This window comes from Atta colombica, unplaced genomic scaffold (genome assembly GCF_001594045.1).
Source record: "Atta colombica isolate Treedump-2 unplaced genomic scaffold, Acol1.0 scaffold146, whole genome shotgun sequence".
NCBI classification, from domain to species: domain Eukaryota; kingdom Metazoa; phylum Arthropoda; class Insecta; order Hymenoptera; family Formicidae; genus Atta; species Atta colombica.
In genome coordinates, this window is record NW_017259235.1 from 827,039 (window position 1) to 840,584 (window position 13,546).

Sequence of the window (13,546 nt, forward strand, 5' to 3'; positions counted from 1 at the left end):
TATATATATATATATATGTGTGTATATATACATATGTATAATCTTTTTTCGTTTCGTAGTACTACTATTTCGTAATTAATATGCAAATAATTTCTGTGTCTGGTATCAAGGATTATTTGCAGCTAATATAATAATTGTGCACCTATTTAATTTAACGTCATCTTTCTTTATATATGTAATTAATTGTCTTTTTTTTGCCTTTCTTGTCATTCGTTTCGCTGATTCGAGCGAATTCACATTTGAGTCGACGTTACGCTTGACTTATACTACTTAAAAGAGAAGAACCTTGCCTGTCTCGGAAAATATATCCCGACAGTCGAACAAGTCGTACGTGAAATATAATCGAAAAGTAAGAATATCGAGTGAAAAAAGGAGAAACAAAATCAAAAAAAGCTTAGGATATACCTTATGATTTATTTATGCCGCACGTGAATTTGGCATTTGTAAAGATAACGTATCGACGATACTACGTAATAACGAAATATACGTTATCGCGAACATGACGATCAAAAAGTGACGTTTGATTGCGCATTTTATCCTTAATATTTTAATCTTTAATATTTCCTGTGACAGAGGAATCTTGGTCCTGCGCGTTTAAACTCCAAAAAAAAAAAAAAAAAAAAAATTCGCCCAGCGATATATAATGGATTAAGTGTGTAATCGATTAAAGATCTTGGCAAGAGCGTGGCTGTATAGCTTTCTGCTGAAAACCAGAGTTTCGGGGAATCCTTTGAGTAGGTAGACCGGATGGTCCTCGGACATATATATAGGACACCGGGCTACGCAAAATCCTCTTCGGGCTCTTCTTCGCGTGCTTCTTTCCCTTGTTGCTATCTCCCGCATCCCATTTAGATGAGATAATCTTGAGACTTTGAAAAGCCCGTCGTAGAGTCTCCGCTGTGGAGGGCCTCTTAAGGGAGTCGCTATCGCTGCTGCTATGAGCATCCGAAGGACTGGAGGAATAGGATGAGAGTGAGGTACCACCACGAGGTAGACTCCTGACGTCTTCGGAAAGGCTCCAAATGCGCTCCGACGATCTCTGCACGCTAGTGCTAAGCCGCTCCTGCGATCGTGTCGTTCGTCCTCGCAGCCGCTCTGGGTAGCAATGCGTTCTCGGAGAGGATCTACTGGATCTGCATAAACGTTCACCGCTACCACGTCGCGATAGACGTTCGCCGCTTCCGATACTTCCGCCGCTGCTGCAGCCACTGTCGGTGCTGCACTCGTCGTCACCAATCTCACCCACGGGTGGTGTTCTACCTCGATGATGATGATGATGATGATGATGATGATGATGATAACGATGATAATGATGATGGTGATGATGATGATGATAGTGATATTGCTGTCGGTCATCGGTTAAATCGATCACTTGCGCGGACTCCTCCATGTCATTTGACAGTTGACTCGTGTCTGTCATTTCAAATCACACAGATTTCTAGCCACATAAAACAATGAGATATCTCTCAAAGGACTAGACAGACGCAGCAGATTGCGCAGATTTTGTATATGTGTTTATATATCATGTACTTTCCACTGGAAAGACTGTAGAAGTGGGTCTCAAAGTCGAAATCGAGATAGACCTTCGTACACAAAAAAGCACTTGTTCTACTCGAATATATTTTCCGCGATTCCAAACTATATTTCCGCCGCTTATTACAGCACAATTACGCTATATTTATCTTTTTCGATCGATAAATAACTCGATCGTTTCTTCTCCTCGTCAAGACGATTATGTGTCTTACTCACGAGATTAAACTGAGTCCGATGCGCTCGACACGCGATCTTTTATACCCTCGCAGGTGAACGCGGGAACACGCGCATGCCCTGTCCGCTGTCGCACCGCGCCGTCCACGTGAGAAATTGAGGATCCGTGTGGTGCCGAGCCGAGGTCCGCCGAGGATGTCGAGGGGATTAAGGAAAGCTATATGTTATAGAGCCATGCAGAGCGGTAATGGAAATTTACAGTATTTCCACAGCGGTAATGGAAATACAAACAAGGTTCGACGGTACGATGAGAGTTCAGTTTTCTGTTCTGTTTTTTCGAAAGAAACATTTCGAAAAGAAGAATAATAACAATAAATACATTGTTTGAGATATATCTGATTTTTTCATGATTACATTTTATCTTGTTAATGATCAAATCAGCTTAATTTAGAAAAATAAATGTAACATTATATTTTATTTTACGTATTACACAAGAGAAATACATAGGTAATAACGTTTAAAAAAAAGTAATTTATATTTAAATATTTAAATATATTTATATTTAAATATATACCTGAAATTAATCTTTCATTTAGCAGCTTTAGATGTTGTATGTATATTATTAAAAGGACTGAGAAGAAGCGCAATAATAATATATCTAATATTTTCTTTCTCGATTAAATTCAAAATTGTTCATTACTAAATATAAACTCTTTCTTTTCATCTTATATCTTACAAGTCATCAATTGATACTCTTTTTGATGATATTATTGTGATTATTCACTATAATTACATCGCATACGCGATCGTGCAGTTTTTAATATTTCATAGCAAGGTTCCGATATCGGATATAATTATAGCAATCAGATAATGATGATCCCGTAACCGAATATCCAAAAATATGTATTTAATTTAATACTCTGGAAACGCTGCATTCTCTTCCTCTCATTCCCTTTCCGATCAATTTTCCTTCTCTCTCCTTCTCTCTCTCTTTTTCTTTTTCTCTCTCTACAATACAGATCTTGAATCTCTAATTATATTTCGGTCACTGAATTTACCGATCCATTCAAGGGGTGGATGTACCTGAAAGAAAATGTATTTTTGAAAATACAATGTATACAGTGCCCAGGCAGTATTATTTGATCCTCAATCAAACACTTGCATTATGTGCATTAAAGGAGTAATAAGAAATTAATTTTGATGATCACATAACAACAAAAAAGATACACAGGTGTGTGTGTGTGTGTGTGTGTGTGTGTATGTGTTACAAATTTATTTTTACATTCTATGATTACACTCTACATATTGATATGTATATCTAAATTTCATTTTTTTCTAGGATTTATTAGCTAAAATTTATTAGCTAAAATCTGGGACTTGGTTAGATGGCATGGATACGAGTGCAAACTTTGCGGAGAGTGTGTGAGAAAGAATAATAGGCGAATAATAGGCGAGTATGCGGATAATCAGATCAGGGCGTGCGATTTCACGAGAGCGGGCAATAAAGAAGCCGAGAAATTGGAAGCAGAGGTAGGCGATAAATAATGCATGGAAGGCAGGCGAGAGAGCGCCTGCGAAAGAGGATATGACAGGAAAGGAGCCGGTTGGCATGGCCAATGGGGGGTTAAATAGAGGGGCCAAGGCGAAACAGGAAGCGGGGCAAAAAAAGTTAACCGAGGGAAAAAAAGTAGCATTCGTGAATACTAGGGAAAAAAGTGAAGTGGATAGGATGAAAAAAGAATTGCGAGAAATTGCGGAGAGGAGGATAGAAGATATGAGAAAGGAAATACGGGGTTGGCAGAAAGAGAAATTAGAGAGATAAAAAGGGAAGTATGGGAACAGCTGCATAGAAAGAGAAATCAAAAATCTGAAGGAAGAATGGGCGAAACAAATGGGAGAGGCAGAGGTTAGAGCAAGGGGATTGACAGAGAAAGGCAGAGAGTTGGAGATCAAAGATTTGAGCAGCCAGAGGGAGAGAGTTAGGGAAAGAACAGGGAGCAATAGAAGAGAAGAGAGTGAACAGGAAGAGGCTAGAAGTGAGGTAAGTGGCAGAGGAAAGTACAGTACATATACAAGGATCGGTTATTAATAAGGTAGGGCTGAGTTATAGAGAGGTCAATATACTGAAAAGATGAGTAACAAACAGCGGAAGAGAGGAAAGGAGACTGAACTTTGTCATAAAAGGGATAAATGTAGAGGAAGAATTAAAAGATAGGGAAAAGGGACAGAGAAGAAGAGAGGTATGGGTAAAAGAGTGGGTAGAGGAAAAGTTAGAGGTTGAATGTAATATAGTTGCGGCTAGAGAGAGTGTATATGTAGTTGAAGGAGAAGAGAAAAAAAAAAGGAAATCATGAAAAATAAGCACAAATTAAAAGGGAGGATAATATTTTATTATCTAAAATCTGAATCTAGATATAGAATTTGTAAACTGAGAAAATTATATATACGTGTATATATGTGTATATTAAATAGATCAACAAAAAAATTTTAATAATATGCTGATTTAATTATATCACAAAAATGACTGTAATAACGAATATAATAATTATACGTATCGAAATGGGAAGAAACGGATTTACTTTAACGTTATCTCGAAGACACATAACCATAACAAGATGTAATGTATTAATGACGAATTTGATTAGACATACCAGTGCGCACTGAGTACATCCAATCGAATTCGCTATAATTAGCTCGGTATTTAAATTGCGGTTAATCAACTGGCTGATATTCTGACATTGAATAAATTTAATTTCACGTGGACAGAAACGTGTAGCGCGGTATATATAAACTATTATAAATTGATACTTTCAGCCGTTTCTGCTGCCAATGCCTTTATGTATTGTAGAATAGAATCAATAATGTGATAAAGAACGTTTGCCTATCGTTTACAACTCTATTAATTATTATCAACTCTATTAATAATACTAGAATAATGAAAAAATTTCAATAACAAAAATATACTAATATATTATACATACATATGTATGTATGTATATATAATATATAATTATATAATAAATACATAGCACTTATTGTAATACTTATTGCAGGATGTTCCAGAAATCGTGGATGAAAAGAGTGATTCTATATGAAACAATAAATTGAAAACGTAAAATAAAATTGTTTCATATTCGTACATATAAAATGTATCGGAATTTTCTTATTTAAATTTGATCTAATTCTAAGAAAAATGATCGTTACAAAGTTACAACTCTGGAAGTTGCACTTTATATAAATGCAACGTGACTTTAATTTATAGATTCTAATTCTTGGTAAAGAGTTTTCTTCAAATGCAATGTATTGTTAACGATCACGTGCCGCGATCCAAACAAATAAGATAAAGGATATTTATCATTCACTCTATACATTTATCATACTATTATTTATTGGAATAACCTTCTATTCTAAAATTCTATTCATAAATGTTATTTCAATAATTAATGATATATGATGCTAACAACACAATAACAACTTAATGAAAAAAATGTATTGTAAGAACTTATAAAGAATGAATTAAGCGGACTTAAATTGTCACCTGAATTAACATGTCATATACAATAATACAATGTTTTGAGATATGTGTATATATAAGCACAATCACATATTATGCCAGATAATGATAGTAAACATGCGAGAAATACGGGAAATGAATTGCATTTCTATAATTTACATGCACGTACAATCGACAGAACATCGTTCTATTTTATTATCGTTTATTTTACTTCCTATTTCGCATGAATGAAAAAACATATATATATATATATATAAAAGTACTATTTTATATATATTTCTCGCATGTTCACTATCACTATCCGGCATAATGTGTGATTGTGCTTGACGATAACGTCTGCTGGCACTCACGTAACAAAGACCGGTATTATTGTCGGTGACTTACATAACTGAGCATAAGACAAAAACTCGACTGATTACACAATACTGCATAACAATGCCAGTTGCAAATGTGTAAATAGGCTTTACGGCTTACGGCACAAAGCTCTTTCACTTTCTTTCTTACAAGTTGTCCTGTTGCTGTTTCTCTCGAAAAGTAGCGATTAACTCTAGCTAATTTTCTTTATTTTGCTATTAATGAATTAATCAACTAGATGGCAAGTCAAAGAGAGCACAATTTTTATTATCCTAGTGGAAGCTATCGATGGAGCATACATAGAATTCGGTTCATCCGATTCAAGACCCTCGCGTAAAGTAGGTAACGTGTAAAGTAGGTAAAGTAGGTCCGTTTCACGTTATAAATTATGATGTCGTTGCGCTTGTCGTAGCGCCTAAACACCTTAACATATAAGTACCGTGTCTTCTGATCTAATGTATTTTTGTTTCTTGTCATTAATTATAAACAATATAATCATAGTTTACTGTACACAGTTAATCTTAAAATTCAACGGTCTGTTTACTTGGATCGGAAAAAACTGTTTTCTATATATGATGCTGTGAGAGGAATCGAATAGAAATCACTGGATATCACTCCACCGACAATGCAAAATTTTGCACGTATAACGCGTTATTAATTAATTTTAAAGAGTTTAATAAGTTTAATTTCAACTTGAAAAACAAAATTAAAAAATCTATTGTAATTTTATACGTTAATATAATTTATGACACGTAACTGATTTATCTTAAATAACATTTGAATATGTTAACGAACTTTTTTTTTAAATTGCTATTTTAATAACAATTCAAATAATAACAATTTCACGTATAAATTATTGAATATATACTTTTACACGTCATTTATATTTGGCTTACATGCTCCTTTATTATAGTTACCTTTTACTTATTGTTAGTTCAAAGAGCCACTATCTTTTATAATTTTATTATTTTGTAAAATACATTTTATGAATAACACAGCCATATTTGTCATGTGGCTGTTATGTTATACTGATATAATAGTGTGTGATAACGTAATGTATTGTTATGACTCAAATCTTGATTCGAGAGCTTTCACTAGCGATGACATGGAATTACATAAAGAGTGTTACGTTCTAAGAATAGCATGTAGTATTACCTGCACACAATTATGCGTAATACTTTAGATTAATTAAAACAACAACACGTAACAAAATGCAAATATAATAGAATCTACTATATATACAGTATATTTATGTATTTATCTATAAAAATGATAATTATACGTAATTCATTATTGTCTTGTTTTTAAATAATTCACGACAATTTATGCTATTGTATAATATTGCGTTTTTGAAAATAAAAAAGAAAAATTTTTATGTTTGCATGTAAATTCTCGTTTTAATAGATTTTGTCGATCGTCATCAAATTCTCGTTTTAATAGATTTTGTTCTGCATGATTGTCAAATAGCAATAACAAAACACACTTTATCGTTAATTGGATACTGGGTCGTTGCTTTATTATAAAAACCAGTTATTAAAACTCCGCTTTGTTACGTAACGAATTGCTCAGCAAATCCCTGACGATGCGTGTGACATCGATTTTAATATTATATTACAACAAGTATTAACAAAAGTATAACAAAAGTCTCAGATGACTTAACTTGACATAAACAAATAATCGTTTTTTTACGTTTAAAAAAAAATGCTAAACAACGTACATGATAACGTTTATAAGAAAAATAGCCTAAATTTATATGTTTAGTTTCTATAGTTTATTTTAATTCTGCAGTTTATGAATATATGCGACATATACATTTTTTGTACATAAACATCTAAACTTTACATAGGGAAGAGTAGAGAAATTGCGAACACGGAGGAAACGTGAACGATATTATTACAGTATATAATAATTAGAATAATAATTATAATTTATCAATTCTTGTCTCTCTAACTAATGTACAATTCAATGTATATACATCAGTGCCCCACACTATGGCTACGCGCGGTCCACTTCCTACAAATCCTACAAATGCTTCGAAACATTCTTTGATTGGTCAATTAGTAAAATTCTTTCTTCTGATTGATCAATTAAAAACTTGAAAGCATTTGTAGCATCAAGCGGATCGCATAACATATGGTCATATAGAGCGTCTTTTAAGGTAAATGATATATAAATCATTATACAGTTATAGTTTTGATGATTTTGACGTAATTAATTTTATTAATTAGCTTTATATGTTGGTATATGCCTGAAGAATAATGCTCGTTGAACAATATAAATGAAGTGATTATTCGAGTTGTGATTACTCCTACGCATTATCCTTATGTAATCATCAGATTTATAACATAGTAACATGACGCGTAACAGCCTTTTTGCAACGGATTACTACTAACGAGTAAGGACAGGTGCATATCGCGCTAAAGATGACTTTGTTTCATAACGGTTACAATAATTACACAAAAAATTATAACATCTTAATCGCTTAATCGCGTTTTTCATTAACCTTTTGTCACATAAATTGATTAATTTATGTGAAATTAAATAATACAAAGGTTTTTTTGTACGTTAATGCAAAATTATAATAATATTACTGTTCAAATCTTTTACACCAACTAATTTAATTTTCTATTAATCTTTATACTTTTACTTACGGTTAATTTAAAATTTCAATACGAAAAATTTCGATAAATGATATTGAGCTCTGGAAGATTTTATTTTCAACGCGAGAAAGAGCCAATGTACATAATGTATATATATATATGTGTGTGTGTGTGTGTGTGTGTGTGTATTTTCATCGATCGCCAAAAAAGATTGATTGCAAAGAAACTGTTCACGTATACATGTATGATACGCGAGAATATCTTGGAATGTAGTGTCCCTTCGTGTAAAGAATATAATTGTAATCATTAATATGTGTTATTATATATAGTGCTCGCCAAATATGTAAATAATATTACATGTGATTTAATTACATATTATTATATGTGTGTAAAAATCTTGTAATATATAAATTGTATAATTTTATAGGTGGTAATATAGTTAGACGAGATGACAATTAAGAGAGAAAAATAGATTATTAAATTATTATGTTTTAATAATAAATTCTTATGTTTTACTTTCAATGTTATATTATCATTCTTTACGAATCTATTAATTATTATACATATTTTAATTACATCTTTTAAAATATCGAATAAAATTTTCAGCTCGATTATTATTAATTTATCATATTTATGACTCTCTCTCTCTCTCTCTCTCTCTCTCTCTCTCTCTCTCTCTCTTTCTCTCTATGCAAGTTACACTCGATATAGATTTATTCGAATCTATTCAACTCCATCCCACGCCAGGAGGCATTCTCAAAGACCACATTGATATACCTACATTTAACATGTCTGTAATGATGTGTTGGTTTGCACGTCATCGATGATTCTCTTGAGATACGTATGCATTGTACATATGTATTTGAAGTCGCGCATTGCGTCAATTCGCATTCACGATTGAATGAAAAAATAAACTATGTAATTTTCTAAATACTTATTTCGCGCACATTACGTTTTAAAAATTAAAAATATTTTATTTTATTCAAAGAATTGATCAAAGAAGAATATTCTTGGAATAATTTTGATATTTCTGAGATATTCTATCTATTATAATATAGATTCAAAGATTCTTTGATATATCTGTATAATAATAAATAAATGTATCTCGAATCATTGTGGATGGATTTCGACTTGCCGTGCACAATTAAACGATCCTTTTTATATACAATATAAATATAAAATAACCTAAATAAATCGTAGGAGTAGGATGTGATGGAGATGTAAAAAAACATTCGTACAATTGCTTTTAAGCGGCTTTATTGATTCTGGGTCTAATGGAATGTAAATGCGGAGTTATTTGAACGAATGAGAAAGGGATGAAGAGAATGAACCGCGGAGAAACACAAATCCGTGGTTAATTTTTGGAAAAGATTTCGTAGGCGTTGATCATTGAATCGATCGATCGATTTGTGAAGTGTGTCGATGGAAATTGGTCCTTAATGGTCTCCTTAATGCTTGATCCTTCGATGTTTAGACAATTAGGCCAGTCGCGTAACTTTTATACGCGTACGGTAAGGCCGGGTATGCCGAGTACGCGCTATAAGTCGGTAGACTGTATGCGTTGTAAGCTAATGGTGCGGAAACGATGGGAGCACTGTAGGATGTCACAAGCGGAGCGCCGATAATCGCCCCGGGTGCCGGTGCCGGTGCTGGCGCGGGCGCTGGTGCGGGTGCAGCCGCGGCGAATGCCAAAAAGGCCGACAAGCACAACTGTAATCAGTAACAATGACATTCAAGTAACTTTATGATATTGTTGCAAGTAGTAGTGGTACGACACTCTCTCTCTGTGTGTGTGGGTGTGTGTGGGTGTGTGTGTGTGTGTGTGTGAATGATAATAATAAAAGGTACATTTACTGATTCTCTCTCTCTCTCTCTCTCTCTCTCTCTCTCTCTCTCTCTCTCTCTTTCTCTCTCAGGAAATGAAAGCAATCCTCCAGGTTGCCATTTTAACAGGAGAGATGAGACGTACCTTACATTTGTTATACAATTTTTCATAACTCTCATTTTAGAATTAATTTTAAGTATTTTTCTCAGAGATGGAAATGAATTTGCAATAGTTTCATAAAAATTGCAAATATATGAAGAAAAATTCGTATCAAATAAGAATTAAAAATGTATAATATGAACTCTATATTTGTGCAATAAATCGAATTTTCCATAGAAAAATTCACGTACGTATTTCGATCGAGTTATCAATCGAAAAATAATATGATGCGAATAAGAAAATATATGAGTATATAATGCAAATAATTTTTCTAGAAAGTAGTAGTCCGGCCAATGTTCTAGTAATCGATAAAAAATAACAAATACGGGTATGTGAACATACACAAATTTAACACGTGCACTAAGGCGTTTCACATATTTGTTGCAATTTTTTCACGTGCTCAGTCGTTATCTATATCTTGATTCCGCCATTTTTCATCAGGACAATTAAAAATAGGACAATATTGGCCGGACTCTTATTTATCGTTAATCCAAGAGACACTATAAGATGCAATTAGATATAATAAGACTTGCAACTAAACACACATGATGCACCCTGCAGTCTGCAGTGTAGTATATGTATAATAACTGAAATTATAACGATAATCTTCCCGATCTTCCCGATAGAGAAACAAACAAAATAATCGCAAAATTAATAAATAAACGGATATATAATACTATATGATAGATAAATATAAATCTCGCTGAAATCTTAATTGACTTACCAGTTTGAACATCTTGAAGCTCGTATATGTCTGGCTTGCAGTCAGTACGATAATACTCGAAAATACGACATATCTCGTCTTATATAGGAGCAAGCAATCCCTCGGCCTCCACCTCCCTTCTCTCTTTTGCGTTTTCTTAACGCACCTTCGAAGAGGGCGTCGCCTTGTCTCAAGCAGAAAACGAACGTGCGCTAGGCCTCGATTTCTTCTTTTTCCGTTTCTTCCTTCAGTCGCGGATGTCGACAACCAATGGAGCTTTGTTGCGCGGACATACATTAATATGGGGGGTAGAGACGCGCGTGATGATTCTTCAAGGTCCTCCATGACGGCCAGGCGTGGTCAGACTACTCTCCTTTTCTGCCTCGGATGCCAAAGGGAGTATATACGCTACACACAACAGCTTCTCAACAAATAAACCTGTTATACATATGTCGCAAAAAGCGCTACCTGATTCATCTACAGTAAGTGATTAACAGGTGATAGCAATTTTTAATTAGATCAAATTTATTATTTTATTATTTTACACACAATGAATTTTCTATTTTACCAATAAATCTGTATATTAAATTTTATGATATATATTTCATACTCTCTTTACAAATAGATATCTCTTCTGCAAGAATTACATGGATTATATGATTATATAATCTTATTTAATTAATAAAGTTCTTTACTAATTGTCTATGTATAAGAGATTTAAGGACTCTGCTAGTGTAATTGTAACAAGTATTACGTACAAAAGTTTTGAATCTTACGAATCTTAGAAATCAATGAGTTTCCGGTAACGTTTAACATACTGTTTTATTTCACGCTTATTAATCTATTTATCTGTTTATTTTAGGTTTAACTCATTGCGAAAAATAGTAATATAATAATAATAGTAATATATTGATTAACATATCTAAAGATATCATTATATATTATAAATTGTTATTCGACGTTATTAACAATAACCGTTATCTTATTTTTATGTATTTACATATTTATTCTTATCGAGCATTTTTTGCCTATTCATCGATGTCCCTGGAAAGGACCTTTAAAAATTATTTTGCGACTTGATTAATGGTAGAACTCGTAAAAGAGCATTTCACGTATATTTACACCTACATGTCGATTTGATCGCTTCAGAGAAGCGGCCTCGCTTGCTTTGAGCCTTTGGCAAGCGCCGTTTCCTAAACATTCACCTATAAACTTCAAATTCATTAAGAATCAATCATGTCTCTCACTCTCTCTCTCTCTTTCTCCTCCTTTTGTTCAATAAATTTGTTCATTTTAGGGTAGCTAAACACCCCCGTCGAAAAATTTCACAAGTTAATCGATAAAGACGATCCTTCTTTTGTAACAATCATGTCAACTCGCGTATGACGTTATTAAATTTTAGAAGAAACTATCCGGATATTTCCGTACTTTTATATAAAGATATAGCAATATGCGAGAGAATGTCAAGAGTAGTCAAGATGGAAGTGCACGTTTGCGATATACGCAAAAAAATACAAGTTTATAATACATAAAAAATGCATTGCTTTTACTCGAAAAAGTTGATTTTATTTATCTAATTTTAATTCATTTTCTAAATAGCAACAGATTGAAATATTTATAATATGCGCAATGACACTGTATCATCATTACGCATAACTTTTAATCTTTGCTTTGAAAAGAGGTATCATCCATCTGTGTTTGCTATTTTATCGATTGCGAATTTGATAATCGCATGTACAATTTCTACATAAAATAATAAAATAGTTACTGACATACCATAAATATAAATTAATATGATATATATTAATTAATAATATGTATCCATCTCTCACACTTATCCTCGCTAATCAATAACATCTCACGGATTTCAATTACTTATATTGTTATTTATTTTTCTTTAATCTTGCCGATCAGCCTGATGTATTGTCAACGCATGGATTACTCAATTACTGCATGCAAGATTACGTAAAGGCATGTGTTGTCCAATTGACAAATACATTTCGACAATTACATTCGTTTTGGTGGGAGACGAAGGAGAATCGAGATAACCGTTTACCTTTGGTCTTTTAATGTCACGGAGTAGGTATCGATTCACTTTCGACAAGTTTTATCGGCTCATTTTATGTGTTCGTATAGAGGTGTCGTAGGGAACAAAACGGAATTATCGTTTAGACATTTTCGGTTTCCTTTAGAGAGAGTTAAATCTCTTATTAGTTTTCGCGTATATTTATTTCTATTAATCTCTTAAATGCATCTTTCTCTTAGCTTGTTTTATAACTTTATAAAATAAAATGTTATTAATTTCGTTAATTCGTATTTTTTTTTTTATATTAAATGTCGAATATTAACAGAAAATAAAAATTAAAATAAATTGTCTACATTATAAATATAAAGCACACACAAATCTAGCTGCACTCTGCGTACGTGTGTTTCGTTGACAAAAGTCAAACGCTTAGAGAGTTTTTGTTCTTGGTATACAATTTTCCATGTGAATATCGAGAAGCAAGCCAAAGAAAGCAAAAAATAAACTCTCACAATTGCGTTATATGAGTTATTATGCAAATGTACATATGCAAATGTATAAATATAATATGTATACAAAATATTTTATTGTGTATTGTAAACATATTTAGTGCTGCCATCAACGCTATCATATCAGATTAATTTATAAATATATATATATA

At 32.9% G+C, this 13,546-nt stretch overlaps 2 protein-coding genes across 2 annotated transcripts in view; both read right to left on the reverse strand.

Moving 5' to 3' along the window:
- Positions 1–633: 633 nt before the first annotated feature.
- Positions 634–1,817, reverse strand: LOC108685151 (siderophore biosynthesis regulatory protein URBS1-like). Its single transcript, XM_018189817.1, has one exon. It carries the CDS (start codon positions 1,418–1,420, stop codon positions 665–667), a length of 756 nt encoding a protein of 251 aa, XP_018045306.1. The 5' UTR covers positions 1,421–1,817; the 3' UTR covers positions 634–664.
- Positions 1,818–9,415: 7,598 nt separating this feature from the next.
- The window catches only part of LOC108685097 (angiomotin-like), a 6,627-nt gene continuing 2,496 nt past the window's right edge, over positions 9,416–13,546 (reverse strand). The window contains exons 3-4 of the mRNA XM_018189735.1: positions 10,884–10,938; positions 9,416–9,885 (exon numbers count right to left, since the gene is read on the reverse strand). Of these exons, the coding sequence (XP_018045224.1) occupies positions 9,646–9,885; positions 10,884–10,938 (295 nt within the window). The 3' untranslated portion in view covers positions 9,416–9,645. The remainder of the gene's footprint in view (positions 9,886–10,883; positions 10,939–13,546) is intronic.